General features: G+C 46.2%; 1 protein-coding gene across 3 annotated transcripts in view; it reads right to left on the reverse strand.

The window, feature by feature from the left end:
* LOC108023421 (GAS2-like protein pickled eggs) overlaps positions 1–21,391 on the reverse strand; it is a 57,952-nt gene that overhangs the window by 24,171 nt on the left and 12,390 nt on the right. For all 3 annotated transcript variants that reach the window (XM_017092906.3, XM_044093014.2, XM_050888774.1), the window contains one exon: positions 4,806–5,196. In XM_017092906.3, coding sequence (XP_016948395.1) covers positions 4,806–4,973 — 168 coding nt within the window. In that variant the 5' untranslated portion in view covers positions 4,974–5,196. The remainder of the gene's footprint in view (positions 1–4,805; positions 5,197–21,391) is intronic.

The raw sequence follows: 21,391 nt of genomic DNA on the forward strand, positions 1-21,391 counted from the left end.
CCAAAAGGGAGGGGGCTACAGTGGTGGCTGTGGTTATGGCATGTGGCATGTGCCACCCAAGCCAAACCAAGCCAAACCGAAACTGAAAAACTGAAAAAGCTAGAAAACCAGAAAAAAGAAAACAGCAAGCCGAAAGCCAGGCCAAGCGAATAGAATTACGGATCGAAGGAAAGGCCTTAGCTATGTAGAATATATAATTGAACGAATAATGGTTAACTAAACAATTTATCGCACATAATGCCCCCAACCGTTGGCCTAATCGTCATCTTTGCGATCCAGCTCCTCCTCGAACCCCTCGATGTCCTTGCGACACTCATCGACCTTGGCCTGAGCGTCGCGCACTTTTTCGGCAATTCGCAAGATCCTCGAGGCTATGGATTCGCTTTCGCGTTCCTTCTGCAGAGAGCGTTTGGCTCTTCGTTCTGCGGCCGTGGTCTTGGTAGCCCATTTGGGACCGACAGACTCGCCTATGGCCTCCTTGATATGCTGCGAAACCACACGATCGACGTCATCGTTCCGTGGCGGAACGCCGGATTCGCTTATGCACCACGATATGCAGAACTCCGTTCTGCCAGAGGTCCCGGTATAGGACCATGTTACTATGTCGTCGTTCGATTCATCATCAGGCTTACTCCCACGCCACTCGTAGACTTGGGCACCAATTCTCACGTGCATTCGTCTAGGCCTTTCAATAACGAGCATGGCAATAACATCCATTATGGTGTCTATGTACCTGGGGTCGTCTTTGATTGAATCGTCTCGGTCAGTGGTCTCGGATAAGTCCAGTGAACTCCAATCGACGTCGCTGGGAGGCCGAGTTCTTAACGGCAAAAGCGAATCAAAGGACACTTCAGAGCGCACTTCGGAGTCATTTGGGGAGTCCTGTAGTGTTCTGATCTCCTTAAACGATTCATCATCCTTATTCTCATCGGAGCCTTGATTATCTTCCACATTCCAGTAATTTTCAGGTAGAGTTCCTTCTGCCCCAGCCAAATCATAATGTTCCTCTTCAGCGGCCCTTTTAGATCCCTTGTCCTTTTCTTGGGTCTCGGAAGAATCAGTTGAACCGAAATCGATGTCACTTGGAGGATGAGTTCCTATCGCCCCCAACGATCCATAGGACCCTTCAGGAGGTGTTGTATATGAATCCGAGTCATTTTTATCCTTGTCGGAATCCTGATTTTCCAAGCCAGAGGACATTGCAAATTCAATATGTTCCTTTTCGGTATCCCGATTATCCAATTCGTAGAACACGTCTTCAGAAGAAGTTGAAACTGATTCCAAGTCATTCCGAGGTGAATTCCTATTCGCCACAAACAATGGTCTTTCGATCGTTGCATCCAAGGTCTCATCCAGAGGAATATACTCTTCTCTAAATACTTCGACTTCTATAGCGACGAAACCCTGATATGCAGTCTCTCTTGGTACATCTTGTTCATTGGAATGTTCAGATTTGTTCCTACGCGTCATGGGTTCCTCTTCCGGAGCTGGCATCATACTAGTCATGTTTTCCATCTCTAAAGCGATGGACTCCATGTCAGCAGTGTCTCTTGGCCTTCCAAATCGTACATCATCCGACTCTTGGTTCCTATGAGACCTGGGTTCCTCTTCCGGATCATCCTGAAACCGAGCTGGCATCATCCTAGACATGTTTTCGATCTCTATATCGATGGAATCCATGTCAGCAGTGTCTCTTGAACTCCCAAATCGTACATCATCCGACTCTTGGTTCCTATGAGATCTGGGTTCCTCTTCCGGATCATCCAGAAACCGCGCTGGCATCATTCCAGACATGTTTTCAATCTCTATATCGATGGAATCCATGTCTGCAGTATCCCTTAAACATCTGCATCGTACATCATCTTCATGGGACTCCTGGTTTATATCCGGCGTGGGTTGCTCTTCCGGATCATCCTGAAACCGAGCTGGCATCATCCTAGACATGTTTTCGCTCTCTATATCGATGGAATCCATGTCAGCAGTGTCTCTTGGCCTTCCAAATCGTACATCATCCGACTCTTGGTTCCTATGAGACCTGGGTTCCTCTTCCGGATCATCCTGAAACCGAGCTGGCATCATCCCAGACATGTTTTCGATCTCTATATCGATAGAATCCATGTCAGCAGTGTCTCTTGAACTCCCAAATCGTACATCATCCCACTCTTGGTTTCTATGTGTCATGGGTTCCTCTTCCGGATCATCCAGAAACCGAGCTGGCATCATCCTAGACATGTTTTCGATCTCTATATCGATGGAATCCATGTCAGCAGTGTCTCTTGAACTCCCAAATCGTACATCATCCCACTCTTGGTTTCTATGTGTCATGGGTTCCTCTTCCGGATCATCCAGAAACCGAGCTGGCATCATCCTAGACATGTTTTCGATCTCTATATCGATGGAATCCATGTCAGCAGTGTCTCTTGAACTCCCAAATCGTACATCATCCCACTCTTGGTTTCTATGTGTCATGGGTTCCTCTTCCGGATCATCCAGAAACCGAGCTGGCATCATCCTAGACATGATTTCGGTTTCTGTGTCGACAGAATCTATATCAATCTGTCTTGAACAATAAAATCGTACACCTTCGTCATCAGGCTCTTCATTCCTATGAGTCATCGATTCTTCCGGATCATCCAGAAACCGCGCTGGCATCATTCTCGACATGATTTCAATATCGATGGAATCCACTTCGGCAGCTCTTCCTATTGTACATCCTAATGGTACATCTCGAGCATCGGAATCTTGGTTCATATGTGTCATTGATTCCCCTTCCTGCTCATCCAGAAACAGAGCTGGCATCATCCTTGACATGATTTCAATTTCCACGTCAGCAGTATCTCTTGAAGTCCCAAAGCGTACATCTTGTTCATCGGACTCTTGGTTCCTATTCGCCATCGATTCCACATCCGAGTCTTCCAGGAACCGAGGTGGTATCAGCCTTGCAATGTTTTCAAGCTCCATATCGATGGAATCCATGTCAGCCTCTCTTGTACACCCGAATCGTACATCTTGCTCATCGGACTCTTGGTTCCTATGCGCCATCGACTCCACATCCGAGTCTTCCAGGAACCGAGGTGGTATCAGCCTTGCAATGTTTTCAAGCTCCATATCGATGGAATCCATGTCAGCTAACCCAGGAGACTCAGTTTCGCTTCCAATGAGAAAATCCTTGAGTTCGGAACTTCGAGATTCTTTTAGAGATGTCTGACCCATTTCTAGATCCTCTGGGTGCATATCAGCTTCATTCTGCGATGGTGAAGCGTCGGGTAAACGTGGATCGATTTCATTCCCGGTTGATGGATGGTTAACATTCGGAAAATTGGCTGAGGGTTCTGTCCCAAGAATTGGAGAGTTCGTATAGCTAACTAGGTAAACTAGTCTTTGTTGGTCTCCTCTTGATTGCCGACTTGCTTTCTTAATAAGCCTCTTGACCGACCCTAACATCTTCACTATCCTCTTCTTCCTCACCGTCCCGGACTTAATTCGTGGTGAATTGCGCGACTGTCTGGGACTTACATGGAGGATGGGTTCCGGCTCTGGATTTGTTTCCGATTCAGCAACCCCCACCTCATTGCGGCGATCGAATGATTCCGGAACCTGTACCCCTACTTCGTTGGTACTTGGGACCAGACTACCTCGACTTGCGTTCCCGCCATTTGTTTCGAAAGATAGAAACGGAAATTCATCCGAGTCGCTGTCTGAATTGACCATTTTGCGTGCCGTTTTGGATTCTTGTGCCAATCCGCTCTCTTGCTCTGGTAGTACTTTGCGAAAAGTTTCGTTTACATTGCTTTTTAAAACCCAATGTTGCGACGGTACAAAGGGCGTTGAAAAAAATTAAAAGAAAAAAACGTTAGACATATTTTAAGCCAGTGAACGAGCGTACCAAACTTAGATGTTGTTCGGTGTTCAAACCTATTTGAACTGACTGGGAAACATTGGGGTCCCGTACAGCTACTGACGTTGGGGCTCCACAGCCCACCTGATACCGAGCTTGGAATATGTTTTTAGCTCAATTAACTAGACTTGATTGCTTAAAAATATAGATTCGTCGGAAAGTATGTAACAGGTAGAAGGAAGCGTTTCCGACTCTGTCCGTATGTCTGTCTGTCTGTCCGTCCGTATGAACGCAGAGATCTCGGAAACTAAAAGCTAGAAAGCTGGGATTTGAGGGCACGCCCACTCTAACGCTCCACTGTAAAATACGATTTTAAAGTTTTGAAAAAGTGAAAATAAATATAAGTATCAATATCCTTTAAAAGGTTATAATCAAATAAAGACCCTAGGCCAATAACGAGTATTTGATAGAGAGATAGATGATAAAATATTACGGTTAAAATTATATATTTTGCCAGGTTTCACACAACCCTTAGGCAAATTCAGATTATTTGAATAAAATGATAAGCCTTTTCCAACTTAGCTGAATGGTCATGCTTTTAGGTTAATTTAGGGATTTTATACTTGGTGTCTTTATATCAGGGAATCCTTTGTTCCTCCACCCTCATTAGCCCTGCCCCCTGGCTTTCACTGGGCTTCATTTAAGTTATGAACTGTTCACAAAATGCTTTCGGCTGAGCAAATAAGCTGGCTCAATGAACCCCCGGTGACCTGGATTTCCCAGGCTTTTCCCGCCTGGAGTGCCGTTGGCCAGGTAAGAAGCTTTTTAGCCGAGGCATAAGAGATGAAATGGAAATCTGTCGAGCTCTTAGCACTTGCCGAGTGTCGGGATGTGTGGATGTATGGCTGGGTGTTGGATGTCGGGAAAATGTGTGAGTTTCCCACACGATTTACGGGGAGGGACTTACCTTGCACAATGCCACGCCTGTGTCTAGGCGATCCATGAAGTTCTCGGCATTGATGCTCAGCTCCGGATAGAGTGTGCTGAGCCATTCGGCCAGATCCTCCTTCATGGCCTCCAGGTACTCCTCGCTGGACTTAAATGGCCGGTACGGCCTCGCCTCCAACATGGCCATCGCGTTGGGTTCTTATTTCAATCTTTCTGGAACTCAAGTCACAGCTCCTCTGCCTTAGCTTTCGATTTCAATATTTTTTATTTGTTTATTTGTTTTTTGTTTTTTTTTTTCTTATTATTCTTCAGATCTTAGCAAAGATGGGCCGTCGTGGTTTCGTTACGCTTTTGGCTGCAGTGCATCGCGTCTGGTTCGGATTAGGGTTTCGGTTCGGTTCGATATTAAGCTGAAAAAGAGGAAAAAGCATATAGGTTAGCATTTCAGCAACTTGTCTGGTAGGAAACAAAAGAATTTGCCCAACTGTTTTGGCGGAAAAGCCCGTTGATTGATGGTATGCAATCAGATAGCCGGCAAGTGGATAATAAATCGTAAAAATTGTTGCACCAAAACGGCGTAAATTTATGATTGTGCCACTGCAGCTACATAATTATGGCACTGAAAACCGCAGCGACAGCGGCAACGGCAACCACCGCCGCTGGCTGCAAAGTTATACAAATAAAATCAATAAATAAAACATAAAAGTCGGTGACTTGAAAAAGGCCCAGACAAGCAGCAGCGGCAGCAGCTGGAAAACAAAGTTGGTATTGGGCGCCGGGTTAATGGCACCTCACACCCAAGTGCCCCCTTGCCTCGTATCATTTTTACCCCCAGCTCGTTAACAGGTCGCCTTTTTAGTGGGCAATTAGCGGTGAGTCCAATTGAACTGTGAACTATGTTGCGAGAGGGGGATCCACCGGCCAGCAAGTACTGCAGCAGCCTGCCGAGGTCGGTCGTAAAACTTATGGCTTATCGAGAGCGTTTATCGGGTTATCGTTGCATAAGGATGCCGCAACAGGATGCGACCTTGGGCCACCAGAACAGGTTGCTCTTTGAGCCTCCGCCCCTCATTAATCCTCGGACGGGATTAAGCCTTTGTTGGCGCGACTTCAGGACAGGGCGAAGCCTTGCGGGGTATTAAATGCAATCTATAAATATGGCTATGAAAGGCAAGGGTTTTCGGAGTGTAAAACAATAGGAGGAGATCACATATAATAACAGTGATTCCTGAAATCTGGAGTAGGAGTTACAAATTCTTAGAAGAATGCAGAACCACATCAGTACACAAGGATGTCCAAAGGAAACGAGAAATGGAGTATATTATTTTATAATAAAGTCTAAAATATCATAAGTGGTAAAGACATATATCACAAGAGACAATGAGTTGTTCAAATCTGAAAACATCAGAATAGCATGAGGGGAACTCAGGCCCACTCTCTCTGAAAGATATGCGCACGAAATATGACAGAAATTCTTTTGCGAATGCAGAATCATATCCACACCTTTGCCACACCGTGTTGTAATAATAGGGCCAGGTCGAAATCTCTGGGGCCGATCGATGGGTAATGATCAAAGAAACCAAGGGGTGGGGAGGCGGAACAAAGCTCGAAGAAATCGAATCCCATTCGCATTGGCATTCCACGTTCGGTTTCTCGATACTCGGTTTCGGCGCGTGTATTTTAAATGTTTTGTGTGTTTAATTCGCCTGGCTTTGGGATCCGCTGGTCCCCGGAGCTGTATTAAGAGCTTACGCAACCGCCCCTGGTCTTAATTAAGGCGCACCGATTTGGCCACTTGCGTGTGTTTCTCTTCTGTTTTCTCAAAGTGACCAGGCGGATTCGGAATCGGATCGCTGCTGGGAGTGCGGAGTCGCATTCGCAGGCGGACAAGTACTGCGACCCATGTGTGTTGGCTAATTTGCTGGCCATTGATGGGTCAAGCCAAAGAAATCATAGCCGCCGGAGTTGGCAAACCTCGGGGGTTCGCTTTGGGTTGGTTGGCTTTTTTCGGGCAAATCCGCACCTCATCCCCGGACTCGGATTTCACTTTCGCACTTGCGAAAATCTATTTTTTGCCTAGATCGATCAATCTACTCGCAGGCCACGCCCCCTGCTGCTGCAGAATGACTGAAAAAGTGGCGGGGAAGGAGAAAAAATCAAAAAGTCGCAAGCTCTCGAGACAAACGAATATGCAAATGCTCGCTGGCCTTTTGTTCGAATGATTAGCGGTATTTTTGAAAGTGAATTTAATTAAAAATCCGCGTCCAAACACAGCGAAATGTATACACAACACACACATTTTGCATAGGATGCGTCGTCGGCGTCGATGCGCATATAAGGCCTGTCCCATTCCCATCCAAAGCGATCCAATCTCCTCCCAACGCCAAGTCCGGTAATTGAATGTGTGCCTCTCCGTTTCTGCCTTTTCAGTTTTTTTATTTTGGCCACTGCTGATTTCCACATTCGAAGTTGTCGTTGAAGCCCTCCCGCATTTCCCGTCGTCTACTGCATTGTCTTGAAGTGCTTCTCTGCTGTCTTTTCCCTTATCTTACCGAAGTTCCCATTCCCAGACCTCAAAGTCTTTATCAGACATGGCTGCAAGTCTGCAATACGACCTTGTCTACCGTAAAACAACTTCTATCTTTAGGGCACTCCTCGAGTATAGTTAGGTAAAGAGTCAGTAATCATCTATAAACTTGTTATCTTTCGAGTTGTCTTGACTTAATTGTTGTGGCATCATTTGCTTTTGCTCGATTTATGGGTGGCTATTTTAAAATCGCACTACATAGATTGTTTAGTTGTTTATTTCGTAACTTGATAAGAGTGATCGAACTAATGAATCATGAGTTATTAAATTCCAGGTCATATATTATTATTTTGCTGTCCCTTAAACCAACAGTTGAACAACAAGTGAACTAATCAATTTCCCCCTAACAACTTTTCCACGCTTTGTAATTTCCCCAGGTTTTCACCCACTTTTCACAACAGTAAAGTGTGAATTGCCGAATGACAGTAAAAGTGATCGAGAGTGTGAAGTGTGATAGCAGCAACAGCAACAGTGAGTATGGAAAATATGTTATAAAAGTAACCAATTCAATCTTTTTTGCTGCTGTTGACTTTTTCAATTAACAATTACAAACATCGCAAAAGAGATAGAGTTTGTACTTGTAGTTGGGTCATGGGACAGAGTTTCACAATACTATAAAAAATATTGGGGGGGGTGGTACACAAGCATCGATGTACATTGGACCCAATAGGAAAGTAATACCAGACACTCGGGGATTTCAAGTGTAAGCGAAACAAGATATCATGTATCTGCGTAGCCAAGAGTTACTTTGCTTTTCATGCCCGCAGTATCGGCTTGATTAAGGCACTAGAAAGGGCTTAGGAATATATAGGGTGTTGACCCTCTATTGGAACCCCAAATACCCTATGCTTATATGCAAGTTATGCCTATACCTGCAAGTTAAAGCTATCTATTTTGCAGAGTTCCCCCATATATTTTGCAGTGCAGTCCCGGAGGATTCTGCTGCACAACTCTTTCCCCATATTTTCCGTTTATGCCACCCAAACGTTCAATGACACTTGAAGCGACAATCGAAACGACTTCGTTTCATGCCGCAGCATCCAATGGGAGTGCAGTGCTCACACTCCCACTCCCACTCCCACTCCGTATCGCTTCCAAGCAGCTCCATCTTTCGACACCGCCGTCCCCGACGCTCTCGGAGCCATCCGAACTTGATGCACTCGCATCTGTCAGATTTTTCAGTGTCGAATGTGGACCATGGACCATGGACCATGGACCATGGACCATGATTTTGACAGTGCCGACATGTGTGTAATGGATGCAGTCGCTGTCTCCGTCTCCGTCGAGTGCTCCCCATTCAACAACAACATTTGAAATCTCGTTCAAGTGCAAAAGTTATTTTCACAAGTTATTATCTATCCATTTTCAGCCATTGAGGGCCAGCAACAATGGTAACACACGGCCCTCGAGTGGAGTTGGGCCCTCCCAATATATTTTCCCCTCCTTTGCATAACACTCGTACCCGCAGAGGAATGCTTAGCTCCTTTTGTGGCGGCCCGTTCCCTTTTGGCTCCTTTGTCTGTTGGTGCATTGTCATCACCCACCCCGCCGACGGGCACCATTGCATTCCGATTCCACCTCCATCCCATGCATATGCACAATGTCTCATCATCAGCCATCAGGCGGCGTTGCCATAACCGTCAGCACACTATCCCTGCTATCCCTGCTATCCCCGCTATCCCTGCTCATTTTCCGCATCGCATTTCCCCGCTCATTCGGCCAAATGCACTTGCCGGAGTTTCCTTTTCGACGCTTTGTCCCCGTGCTTTTCCGTTTCGTCATTTACGGCTAAATCAATAGACGCCAGACAAAAGGAGAACCGGCGCCGCCATTTTGTAGTTAAGAGTCAAAAAATATAGTATGCTAAAAGTTCTAGCACGAAGTAGGTTGAATGTATGACAGTGGTTTGCATTTGGATAAAAGACACCATTTCTTATGGCCGAACCTCTGAAATTCGAACACCGTCGACTTTGCATTAATTATTTAATAATTAATAGGTAGAAATAAAGAAAACTAAGCACCAGGTGATTTATTGCATGTGAACATCAAAACCTAACACGTTACGACTTAAAAAATTACATATTTCATAGGAATTGAACATGGACCTCGGATATGTTATTAATTTGGTCATCGTGGACATATGTAAAAACGAATTTTTGGTTTCCATTTTATAATGAATTCATAAATAACTTTAGTGCATTTTTTATTTTATTTATTTATTTGTGAACCAACAACTCATTGCCATAGTAGTAATTTATTGAGGTTTGTTTATGAGACCGTAAAAGCCCCACGTTGGGCGCCACCTTACTTAACCGACACGTTGAGTGGAAATAAACATAAGTTTGCAATAATATGCACTTGATTATTTTATAGTGGTATATTTAACATTCCAGAACCACTGTATATTTTGTGCCCATATAGAAACTTATATATTAGTCAGATGGTGTTGCGGACTGACGGTGATGTCGCCGCCTGACGACTTTATTGGAGTGTAGAGTGGGTGGCGTGTGTGGGAGGACGACGACCTTGGACTAGCTGAGCACTATGAGGGGATTACGAGAGTGGGAGGGTAGCAGCGAGCGAGTAAGGAAATTCACTGGCATCGGGCCAAAATTAAAGTTCACCAAACTGACTCACCCGAAGCAAATAATTGAGCTCCGCAGCACAAAGAAGTCTTTTTTTCGTTTTTTTCTCGTCTGGCCTTAAGTAGATCAAACTTCCACTCACACATGTGTTAACCTTCTAGAGCCGCTATATCATTTGAAAGGGCAAGAAAACACAATACAGAAACTAAAGAACTGCAAATCAGCGGCAGCAACAACAAAAACTTGTCGCTGAGTGGCCGCTTTTTGTAGAAATGTCGCAGAAACTTAATTTACAATATACTTTGCCTCCGTCTGTGTAAGAAAGAACGAGAAAAAATATCACAAAAAGAAAACAAGCTAAGACAAAGCTGCGACAAGTTAAGAATTCGAATTCGAAACAAGAAACGCAACTCAAGCTGCGTAGGTTTCTTAAGTAACTTCAAATGTTTTGATTAGACTTTAAATGACAGCAGTAACAAGAACAACCACAATAGCTCAGCTCCGAGCTGCGGACGCGAACTCAAAGTCATTTGCGCAGTCGCAGCTGCGCAGTGTGGGTTGCCTCAAGAGCGAGCGAGAGAGAGCTGGAGGAACGCAGAGGGGGATAGCAACAGCCAGGGGGAGTAGTGCGGTGCTCGACTTTGCAGACCGAAGCAATGACCTACGCCAAAGGACACCCCTGATTAATTTTATCAAATTATTAACACTGTAAGTGCTTTGTAAAATAAATATAATAACACCCATTGCGCACGTATATGAGCTGAAAAAGAGGCGTGAAAACTCCTTTGGATTCTAATATTTTGGGTCCCCACTTCATTATTTTTAGTTTTATAAATATAAAATTATAAAATAAATATAATACGGCGTATATGTACCTGTTATACGCCAGTATATGGGATTTTGGGGCTTTAGAAAACCTTCTGGACGCCCCGTTTTGGACTGCTAACGCTTGACAATTGTTCGCAGTCATTTTCTGGCTGATTCTCAAAACTTAAAATTTTTTCAAATTTTCAATTTTTTTGCAAGGCATCGCCTTTTTTTGCGAAAGTGGGTCAAAAATAAAATTTTTTAGGTGTGAACGCCACTTGATTGGAAATTTAATTACGAGTTTAACAAGGTATGACATTCCGTTTTTGGACCATTACTTTTCTTGTTTCGCCCAAAATACTGATTATTTTTTGGTGGAAAAAAAGAATCTTAGTTTTTTGACGAAAATTCGATTTTTTTCTTTCACCTTTTCTGGTATAACTTGGTCAAAAATGGTCCGAAACCTACAAGACGCACTGTTTTGGTCAGCTACCAAGCCAGACAATTAAACGCAGTCATTTTCTGGCAGATTCTACAAACTTTTAATTTTTTCAAATTTTCGATTTTTTGGCAAGGGGTAGCATCGTCTATTTTTGCGAAAATGGGTCAAAAATAAAATTTTTAGGTGTGAAAATTTGATTGGAAATTTAATTACGAGTTTAACAAGGTATGACATTCCGTTTTTGGACCATTACTTTTTTTGTTTAGTCAAAAATACTAATTGTTTTAGGGGTAAAAATGAATTTCAGAGTTTTGGCGAAGGTTCTATTTTTTCTTTGGCCCTTTTTTTCGACGAAATTCCCTTACCGCTTCAATACTCACCGACGGAATCGAGTTTATAGCATAGTAGGGTGTTGACAAACCTTATCAGTTGATCCATGAGTCGGTGTGGGGATTACATTGAGCAAACTAGAAAGGTTTTTGCACTATCTCAGACCCAGACACCACATGGCACGGGCACCCGGCGCTGGATCGTGGTCTAGAATGTGCAAATATATGTGCTTACTCCACGCTCAATGACGTAATGGCGGTAGCACTTCAGTGCGTTAAGGTGGGCTTTTGGCCAAGGCGAGGGACGGTGGCAAGAAGGGGACAAAGGCGGCGACTGCAAGCGTTTTTCTGCCCCGCCACTTCTAATGCTTTTCAGCTCTGCCCCGCCCACTGTCTGACTTTCATTAGCCATGGCTTCGAGTCGCCTCGCCTTTGTTGTTGCGTTCCGGCTGCTGTTTTACCTGCCTCTGTGCCCTGGCACAGTGAAGCTTCGGTAGGTGCACTCAATAATAGTAGGAAGATAATAGTACAACACTTTGGATGCGGAAATTCGATGATGGGAAAGAAGCCTCCTTGTTATTTTATAGTTTAATTTAAGGAGGCTGATAAAAATAATTAACAAACAAATTAAATATATATATATACTACAATTACTAGTATATACCATTTAAAATTGATTTATTTATATTTTTTTTATTTTATTTAAAATATATTTTTAGAAGGCGTTTTTGATTTATTGTATGGAACATCTTCGGAAACACATACAAATTCTTACAAAATATTCGGCACAACCCAAAGTTCGACTTAGCCAAGATCTACAGTACTTGTTGTATTGTTGCCTGTGTGCTTGTATTGATGCTGCGAAGTTCTTGCTGCTGCAGCTCGCTGCCTCTCGCTCCCGCCGCCGCCCCACCCTCCTGCCTTCTCCCTCGCTCGCAGTTTCACCTTTCGCTCGAGTGCGCCAGTGTGCGTGTGTGGGGCAGACCTGAAGCGCAGCTTTCCGCTCTCTCCCGCACTCTCTCCGCGGCTCTTCTCCGCTCTTGACCTTGAACTTGTGCCGGGTTTACTTTTGTTTTCTTTTGGTCGCCCCGCCATCACTTATGAGTTTTTTCCCCACTCTTTTTCGAGTGCCCCACTGCTGCCTTTCTTTTCGGCCCGGCCTAATCGGGCTTAATGCCGTCGCCATCTCACTCGCCCTGTGGTGGGGCGCGGAGGGAGAGGGGGTGCGGGAGAAGCGTCTTCTGAGAACCCTCCGAAAAGGGCGATTCTTCGCAGTATTTATGCAGAAATCGAGTCGCTCGGGTCTGCAATTTCTGCGAGTATATGCAAACAAGATTTATGGATCCGACTTTGCAGATCCTCGAACCCTTCCCCCATTTCTCGGAAAGATTGGACCCGGCCGATGGGCCTAAAGGCGAATCAATCGGCATGCGAACATTTCGGATAGTGACAAATGGCTAATCATGTGTCCTGACCACAAGGATTCTTCTGGGAAGCTATTAAACCAGAAATCTTAAATACCCAAGGATACTTTTGCTTTTAAGAGCCGTGGTTTCATCTATTACCATGACCTATTATTAAGAGCTGGCGAAGTTAGACAGCAAAGTCGTTAACACTCTAGCCTTGTCTAGATACACACTAGACACAAAGTATTACCGATTAGTAGACCTATTTGCATAAGGCACTTGGTACTGCTTCTTCTCGTTCTACCGAAACTATGTGTGCTCAAGCAATAAGTTTAATTTACTACCTATGACGTAACTAACCCGATTATAACTGGAATGCAAATCTACTTCGGACCCGAATACCTCATGAAAGCACGTCCCCCTTGACACACTGCTATATTCGCTGTGGAAAGTCACTTTAGGAACCTGGCTTGGGGATCTTGGGGATCCCCAGCGGATTATTAGGGGGACCTGCCGGAACCCAGCGTTACGATCGGCTGCCTTGTGGGAGCCGTCCATTCCGGAGGCTATGGTCACGATGGAGACGGCTATCTAATGACAACTGACATTGGCCAAGCGACAAAGTTGGTGGCCAAGAGGTGTGACACAGCTGCCGCATATCCAGTGACAGTGTGTGCAGCAGCAACAGAACAACGAGGGGCCAAGAATAAAAGTGGCTGGGACTTTGAAATGGAAACCAAGTCGGAGCCAAGTCGGAGCCAAGTCGGGTCCAAGACCAAGAGCAAGAGCGAGCCTCCGTAACTAGAACTCGACGTGGAACTTGAACTGGATCTGGACCTGAGCATAATTGGCAATTGTCTCGTCTAGCAGAGACCTCCAGCGCTCCGTCTCCATTTCCATTACCATTACCATCTGCCGTGGTACTGCCATTTACCAGCGTGCCGAGCTCCTTGGCCAGGTGAGAGTTATGCGTTGTTGTTAATTAGCCATTTACGGCCTGATTGCTGGCAGCCAGCTCATCGCCATCGGCCCAGCCTGCGAATCCGAGATGGCCTGAGCTCACCTGAGATCACCTGGTAACGAGGTCAAGACACGGCACTCTCAGCAGGAACCAGGCCACGGCGAACAACTGGAGCACATAGCGGGGGAGCACTGTGCGGATCCCTTGATGCGAAAATCCCCTGGCGTTCGCGTAATGGAGGACTGTGCAAAGCAGCCCATTGTATGGGCCAATGTTACATGTTAGCTTTTAATTAGATTAATACACTAACTATTAATCAGCACGCTGAGGAGAAACCTGAACTGCCAGTGAGTGGGCCTAGCGGTTGCGAAACGCACTGTCTTCGGCACTGAGGAACTCCGCTGCCGCTGGAGGGCATAATTGATATGCGACACGCACACGGCGATGGATCACTCCAATTTATGCATCGGACGACCAGGAAAACGAATCCCAGCCCCGAGTCGGACTTGGACTTTGTCTTGGTGGACCTGCCAAAAGGAGTGGGAGCTGATGGGGCGACTTCGGGGCGTTGATGTCAACGTGCCACCTCCATAAACAACTCAATTCGATCGTGAGTCTGGCCACGTTGTTACGAATCGGTTCAATCAACTGCTCCCCACTCTGTGTACAGTGCACACACGGTTGCCCCACTCCCCACCTCGGCGTACCCTACCACACCGTGCCGTACCTCCCTTACCGCCCGATCCGATCTGTTTTGATAGCGGGCACGTGATCTGCAGACGAAGCGCTGGCGAGCCAAATCTGAATGGAGAACTTATGAATGGAGCACTCGGCTCCAGTCGGAGCTCGACTTCATGGTGCGGTTCACTCCAGTTCGGCTGGGTTCTACGATGTGCGTGAGCGTGTGTGCACTGGTCGAAATAACTAGGTCTTTCGGGAACGGTTTGGGGATACTCAGGCTGGCAGCTTTCCTAGAAAAGATACAATCGCTGGCAGCAAAAGGCCAGAACCAGTTGGGAATTATAGGGACGATCTGTGGCGGAATAGAACAAGGTAGATGCAAACATCGCTTGAATGGAATTTTTAGCACAACCCTTGAGTTCCAACATTCCAAGCTTTTTACCAGTGCCTCCGTGAGTGGTTTCGCTTTCTACAGATCGCTGCTAGGAGCAGTCTAGCCTGCCGCAGAAGAAGCAGGAGGAAGAATCGGGAGACTGAGCTCTTCTTCTCGCGAGAAGAACGGTTGTTGCTGGCCACCGATACAGCCGAAGTGCCTTTGTATCTTCGCATCTGTATCTGTATCTGTATCTGTATCTGTATTTTGGCACGAATGTCGCATGTTGCTGTTGTTGCCGACGCCGTCGTCTGACGCATTTTGTCTGTCTGTCTCTGTGCGTGGCTTAACAACTTGAAATTGTGGCATAAACACGTTCTACAATTTCCGGCATGAGTGTTGGGCGTTTTGTTGTTTGCTGTTTGCTGTTTGTTGTCGCCGTTGTTTTCTGTATTTCTGTTCGTTGTTTATTGGTTCCATTGATCATCGTTGTCCGCACACAAAGCACACACGCGACCCTAGATCGCATCTTCGAGGCCCACTGGGAGTTACCTCCCCCCACCCCCAAAACATAGAAGTTCAGCGTGTGGTTCCCTAAAAATATCCACCTCCCTTGGCTAGTGTCAATGCTCCAATCATCCATTCGGGAGTCTCGCTCCCAGGGCTATTTATGGCTAACCTTGCGGCTCCAAAAAGCAAACAGAGGCCCCACACACTACCAGACACCAGCTCAGCGCCAAAGGTCTTCCATCTCGCGGCTGCAGGCGATACGTTTTTTGTGTGTCGCTTCTAGAACAATTAATTAGCGTGTGTCTTTTTTAGTCACCCGACGAGCGGGCGAGCGAACGACAACCGATCGAGTGACCTTAGTCAGGGGGCAGATACAGATACAGATGCAGATACAGACACATTTAGAGATACGAAGTGGACGCAATTGCTGCGCATGTGCGCACTCCACTGACTGCTAACGAAATTGAAAGCAAACTCACTTTCGATTTCACGTCCATTCGTTTGTTTGCGCGCTGGCTTGCTGGCTCGCTGGCAAAACGCTTTAAATTAATTTATGACGGGCCCTTAAAGAGGGTTAGAGCAATTAAAATTGATCGAGCTGCGACCCAAGACGTCGCGACGATGATGATCGCCTGGCATCATTAAACCGCCGGCCGAACAACATCATTTTGTGATAATGATCCGGCAATCAAACACAGGGCTTAAGCCAAAACAAGCCAGCTAGTGTGAGGCCCAGCCATGTCAAATGGCCCAAGCACCAATGGCCTAGACCAGAAAGACAGATCTTGGGCCAGTTTCAATTCCGATTTCGTAACCTAGGTCTCAAGTGGATTGGAAACTGTCAAAAGACCCCCATCCCCCGAAGGAAAAGAAACCCGTAAGGCGCAGCAGGTGATCAGCGGGCGGGGCCGAGCGAGGGGTGCCCGCCATCAATTAGTTTCCGATGATGTCTGCCGAGGGGAATTGAGTCCATTGCACGATCACCATACAAGATGATCGCGTTATCGACGCCACAGCCAATGCCCTCAGCTCTGGGCCCTGCCGGGGAGACGGGCGCAATTACACGGATATGAACTTGTGCGGATCAATTAGGTGGCATAATGGGATCCGTTTTGGGTGCGCATTAGCGCCCGACAATCGCCGGTCGCCGACAAATCCCCAACGAGATCCATTCGGCCTCGGCGGTGGGGGCAAGTCGATTATGAGACAGTAATTGGAGCCAGGGTCCCAGCTTAGAGTGGGAGGAACGCGTCTCCTAGCACCTCACACCCCCAGGCATGCCCTCATAGCAGCCATCAGAGTGGAGTAGATCATTAGTTTTCTTTACCGACCGAGTTCCTGCTCACTGACACATTGCTCTTTGCGATCTCCGTTCAAGGCTTTCTTCAGTCCCATTCTGCTGGTGGCTCCCAGAGGGCGAACCACCACTGAGTGGAGTTCATTGGCACCTCTGGGGCGAATGCGAATTCATTGATCAGTGTTTTCAGCGCTCGTTTATCACGCTTCTGAAGGCATTCCCCTGCGCTCCGGTCCGCGGATACAGATAGATGGACGGATGGATCGATAGATACACCCACCCGGCGCGGAGCACCCACGCCTCCCTCTGCAGATCGGTCTTTGGACACTGGCCAGAGACCACAGATCAGCCCGGGCACTTCCGCGTTGGCATTCTCGTGCGGCCACTCGATGGCCACATAGTTCGATCATTGCATTCCATCTGGGGCCATGCCACTGCCAATTCGCATGCAAAACGGCGTTCTGGGCCGACCAACGCCCAGTGCACTATTATCATTACTGTTCCGTCATATTTCACTGGCCAGTTGATGGTGACAGCAGAGGCGCCACCACACCATTCCCTGGCAAATGGAAAAATGCAAATAAATGCGCCCGGCTAATCGATTAATTGCCACGGCAGCTACAGAAGCGCTCGGCGAGTGCCCGGATGAGTGCATGTATCTGTGAGTTTGTTTTCTCTGCCTGCCCTGGGAGTACTTACTGGCATCTGGAACCCCCGAGGGGTAGCTACACCAGTACCACACCGCACCCGTCGCCCCGCCGGGGAATGTCGTAGCGAATGGTCCCCGGAATGGCCCAAACGAATTGCGCAGCCGATAAACGAACAAAGAATTCGCAACGCCCACAAAACGAGGCGGAACACTTTCGGAGTGCGGGCGCGAAAGGGCAGCGATTCACATGGCCTGGCACAGTGGCAGGAAGCCGTGCCCTCGAAGGACACGAAGTCGCAGCTGGAGGTGGACAGGAACAGGGATCTTAGCTGCAGCCACCGATGAGGATTGTGTGCTTCGGAGTGGAGTGGGAAAGGGAGGATAGAGAGAGTGGGCATACTCTACGGGAAGAAAAACATTGGAACTACACCACGAAACAAAAACTGGCGGATATGACTTCGATAAAGCGAAGATACTTTGGGAATTAAAATCAAATCGAATTAGGAATATCACTTGTAAAGCGAATAAAGCAAGGATATTCTGAGGATTTCTAATACCTAAAGATACTTGAAGGAAAGGAGAAGGGGAAAAGGGCCCTGAAAGGTAGAAAACTCGGGGGAAAGGCATAATACAAAGCCAAATCAAAGGAAATAACAGGGAAGGGAGCTAAGAAGATTACGGGGCGAAAGAAAATGTGCCGACGAAATCCCCTCATCCCACTCCCGAAGTTCCCCTCGGGCGAATCCTGGGTTTCCCCGCCGCACCCACGTTCTGTTCATCATTTGGCCGTATCTGTCGGCGTGCGCTGGGTAAAAATAAAGACATTTTCTGCACCCCCAAGCCCCTGGCAAAGCGAGAAAGAGTCGCTCATAAACACTTGAGCCTTGCATCATACATATGTTGCCTGCAACGTGCAAGTGCAGCGTGCGACTGCAACCGGATGGGGCAACTGTACGCCGGGGTGGTGGACACCACGGGCTCTGGGGCTGGGGGTGGTGATTACCGTTCGGGGACACATCGGCTTTATTGCACTCACTCACTTTAGTTTCAAGTTGCTGCCGCTGCCGCGGTAAATGGAATTATTTATGCAAATTTTGTGCAATGCAAATGTGAGTGGCAGGGGAAGAGGCAGAAAAATGCATTTTATATTGATAACAAGCGTAAATCTGTGTGTATCTGTGTGTATCTCTGCACGGCGAGAAAAACCATGATCTGCGATTTGCAGCCCGATAGCGGTTAGTCGCAAATAAACTAATTGAAAGTCAGATAATATATGAGAAAGTAAAATATCATGTAACCCTCCTTGGTTTAGAACCTGCTTTTGCAGGGCTGAGGAACCCCTTCCTATAGGTTCCGAATTTCTTTGCTTGCATATTTTTTCTCAGTGAGTGCTTGTATCTTCGCCTCTGCGTGTGTGTACTTAATGCACTTTGAGTAAGTTGGTTATTCACTTATTTTTTTACATTTTTTGCTGTTTTTGCAATTTGAAACGAATCGAAATCGGTGGACTTTCAGCGGGTGGTGGCTGGGGAGGGGAGGGGCGTTCACTGGCGGCATTTTGTCAAAGGTAATTCATAGTTGTTGTTTTTCTGCTGCAGCGACATTGACAGGCTGCAGTTGTTGTTGCCGTTGGTAATGCTGCTGTTCTTGAGCTGCGCATGCGCAGAGAATTTAAAAAACAGCATAGATAGCCCGCCGAGCAGCCCGCACCACCCGCACCACCCCCACCACCCCCACCACGAACACCCACGGACATGTCTTGGCATAATTAAACAAATCTGCGACAACAAACAGACATGAGCAAGCCATTAACCCATTGCTGACCCCAAAACCGGTCACCTATCAACACACTCGCGCCGCCGCGTTCACCTTGTTAATTAATGCGAAAAACAACAAGAAAAACAAATTGGAAAACGCACTGAAACCACTGAAAAGGTGGAGAGACGCTGTCACAGTTGGAGCCACTAAAAGCCAAACTTTCAGGGCCAACCACAGTTCGATGGCGAGAACACATCGCCAAAAAGTCGGTTAAGGAATGGAGTATTTTCAGAAAGGCTAGAACTAACTTCCAATTGCACTAGTAGCTAGAAACTATATCTCTTGAATATGTGATCTAACTTACCAACAGTTCGCCAAGAGAGTTCAGCGAAGAAAGTTTAGAACGATCTTTGAGGCGGGCCTTGCCATCCATCAATCTCAATTAAGCTAATCACAACTAAGAGATACGATCAAAGATTTGTAGCCATCGGTTTTCGTTCTCCAGAAGAATGCGGATTTTCGACACGCAAGGCAAGTTTTTAAGACATGGAGAAATTATGTACCTTATGAATACAGAGGTTTAGGGTTGGAAAGATTCATTGAAACGATGTATCTATGAAGTAGATTTGTTGTTACTGTATACCATAGTATTTAACAAGTTGAACAAACTAATTCGAAAAGTTCTATCTAATTTGGAAACTGAATATTCCGAGAAATTATGTACCTTATGAATACAGAAGTTTAGGGTTGGAAAGATTCATTGAAACGATGTATCTATGAAGTAGATTTGTTGTTACTATATACCATAGTATTTAACAAGTTGAACAAACTAATTCGAAAAGTTCTTTCTAATCCATAAACTAAATATGCCCAGAAATTATGTACATTATGAATACAGAAGTTTAGGGTTGGAAAGATTCATTGAAACGATGTATCTATGAAGTAGATTTGTTGTTACTATATACCATAGTATTTAACAAGTTGAACAAACTAATTCGAAAAGTTCTATCTAATCCATAAACTGAATATTCCCAGAAATTATGTACCTTATGAACTTAGAAGTTTAAGGTTGGAAACGATGTATCTATGAAGTATATTTGTTGTTACTATATGTCACAGTATTTACCAAGTTGAACAAACTTATGAAAATTTCTATCTAATCCATAAACTGAATATGCCCAGAGGCAGTAGGGTAAAATGGACACAGGCGTTAAACGATAATTTCCGGCAATTGGAACGGAGAAGAACGCAGCTTTGAAATAGCTGGGGATACCAGCCAAGCGGTAGATAGCAGATACATGAGATACGTGTAGATACCCCCACTTAACCCGCCGGTTACGTACGTCTGTGCAATTGAAATCGCAACTACAGAGCCGGGCGAGAGGTGTGCTGCATTAGAGAATGGAGATTTACCAAGACGATAGAGGTGGATTGGGTGGAAAGTGCCGTGAAACGGGGTGGGGCTCGGGGTGGCTGGGCCGAGGTTAAGGGCTGGAAAGTGAAAACCAATAAACTGCATGGCCTGCTCAATTGGAAAGTATTTATGTGCGGAAATTTCCCCGTTCGCGCTTGAGCGGCTGGGATATTGCTTGGGCCTGTTCTGCGCCTGGCCCTGGTTCTGCATCCCCTGTTCTCCCCCTCCCGGATCCAGCTTCACCTCCCAACGAACGTTGTGTTTCATTTTATATTATTTGGGCGCAAGGAATGCACCCGGCAAGGAATTCAAGGGAGAGCACTGAACGATGTCCGCATTGCTTTGTCCGACATGCGATACATTAGAAAGAAGGCAGAGGGAGGCTCTTCGCACCGAAGACGGAGTGCTCTACAAGGTACTGTGTGTTATGAAGATACTATATGCTATAGAGTACAATACCCTGCAGATAATCCAGTTTCCAGCGAAGTGCTATACAAAGATACTTTGTGCAGTGCAATTTCACAATTCTATTACAGTAGCTAACTTATCTTTCGCTCCGAGGCGAACTCCCGTCAGAAGTGAGAGTATGGAATCTGAAATGTGAATACCACGAGAGACGAGGAATAAAAATCATTAAAAAGAAAGGAAAAGGGAAAATTCTTGCCGTCGGTGCTGAAAGGTAATAAATAAGCGCAAGATGCGGACACGTGTGCCGTTAATCCAACAGAAGCTGCATCCGCAGACTCCGCAGCGCTTCTTGCAATCCCATGCCCCAATCCCCCGGCGGCAGTCCCCGGCAGCAGCCA

The sequence above is a fragment of the Drosophila biarmipes genome, chromosome X (assembly GCF_025231255.1).
Source record: "Drosophila biarmipes strain raj3 chromosome X, RU_DBia_V1.1, whole genome shotgun sequence".
Lineage (NCBI taxonomy): Eukaryota > Metazoa > Arthropoda > Insecta > Diptera > Drosophilidae > Drosophila > Drosophila biarmipes.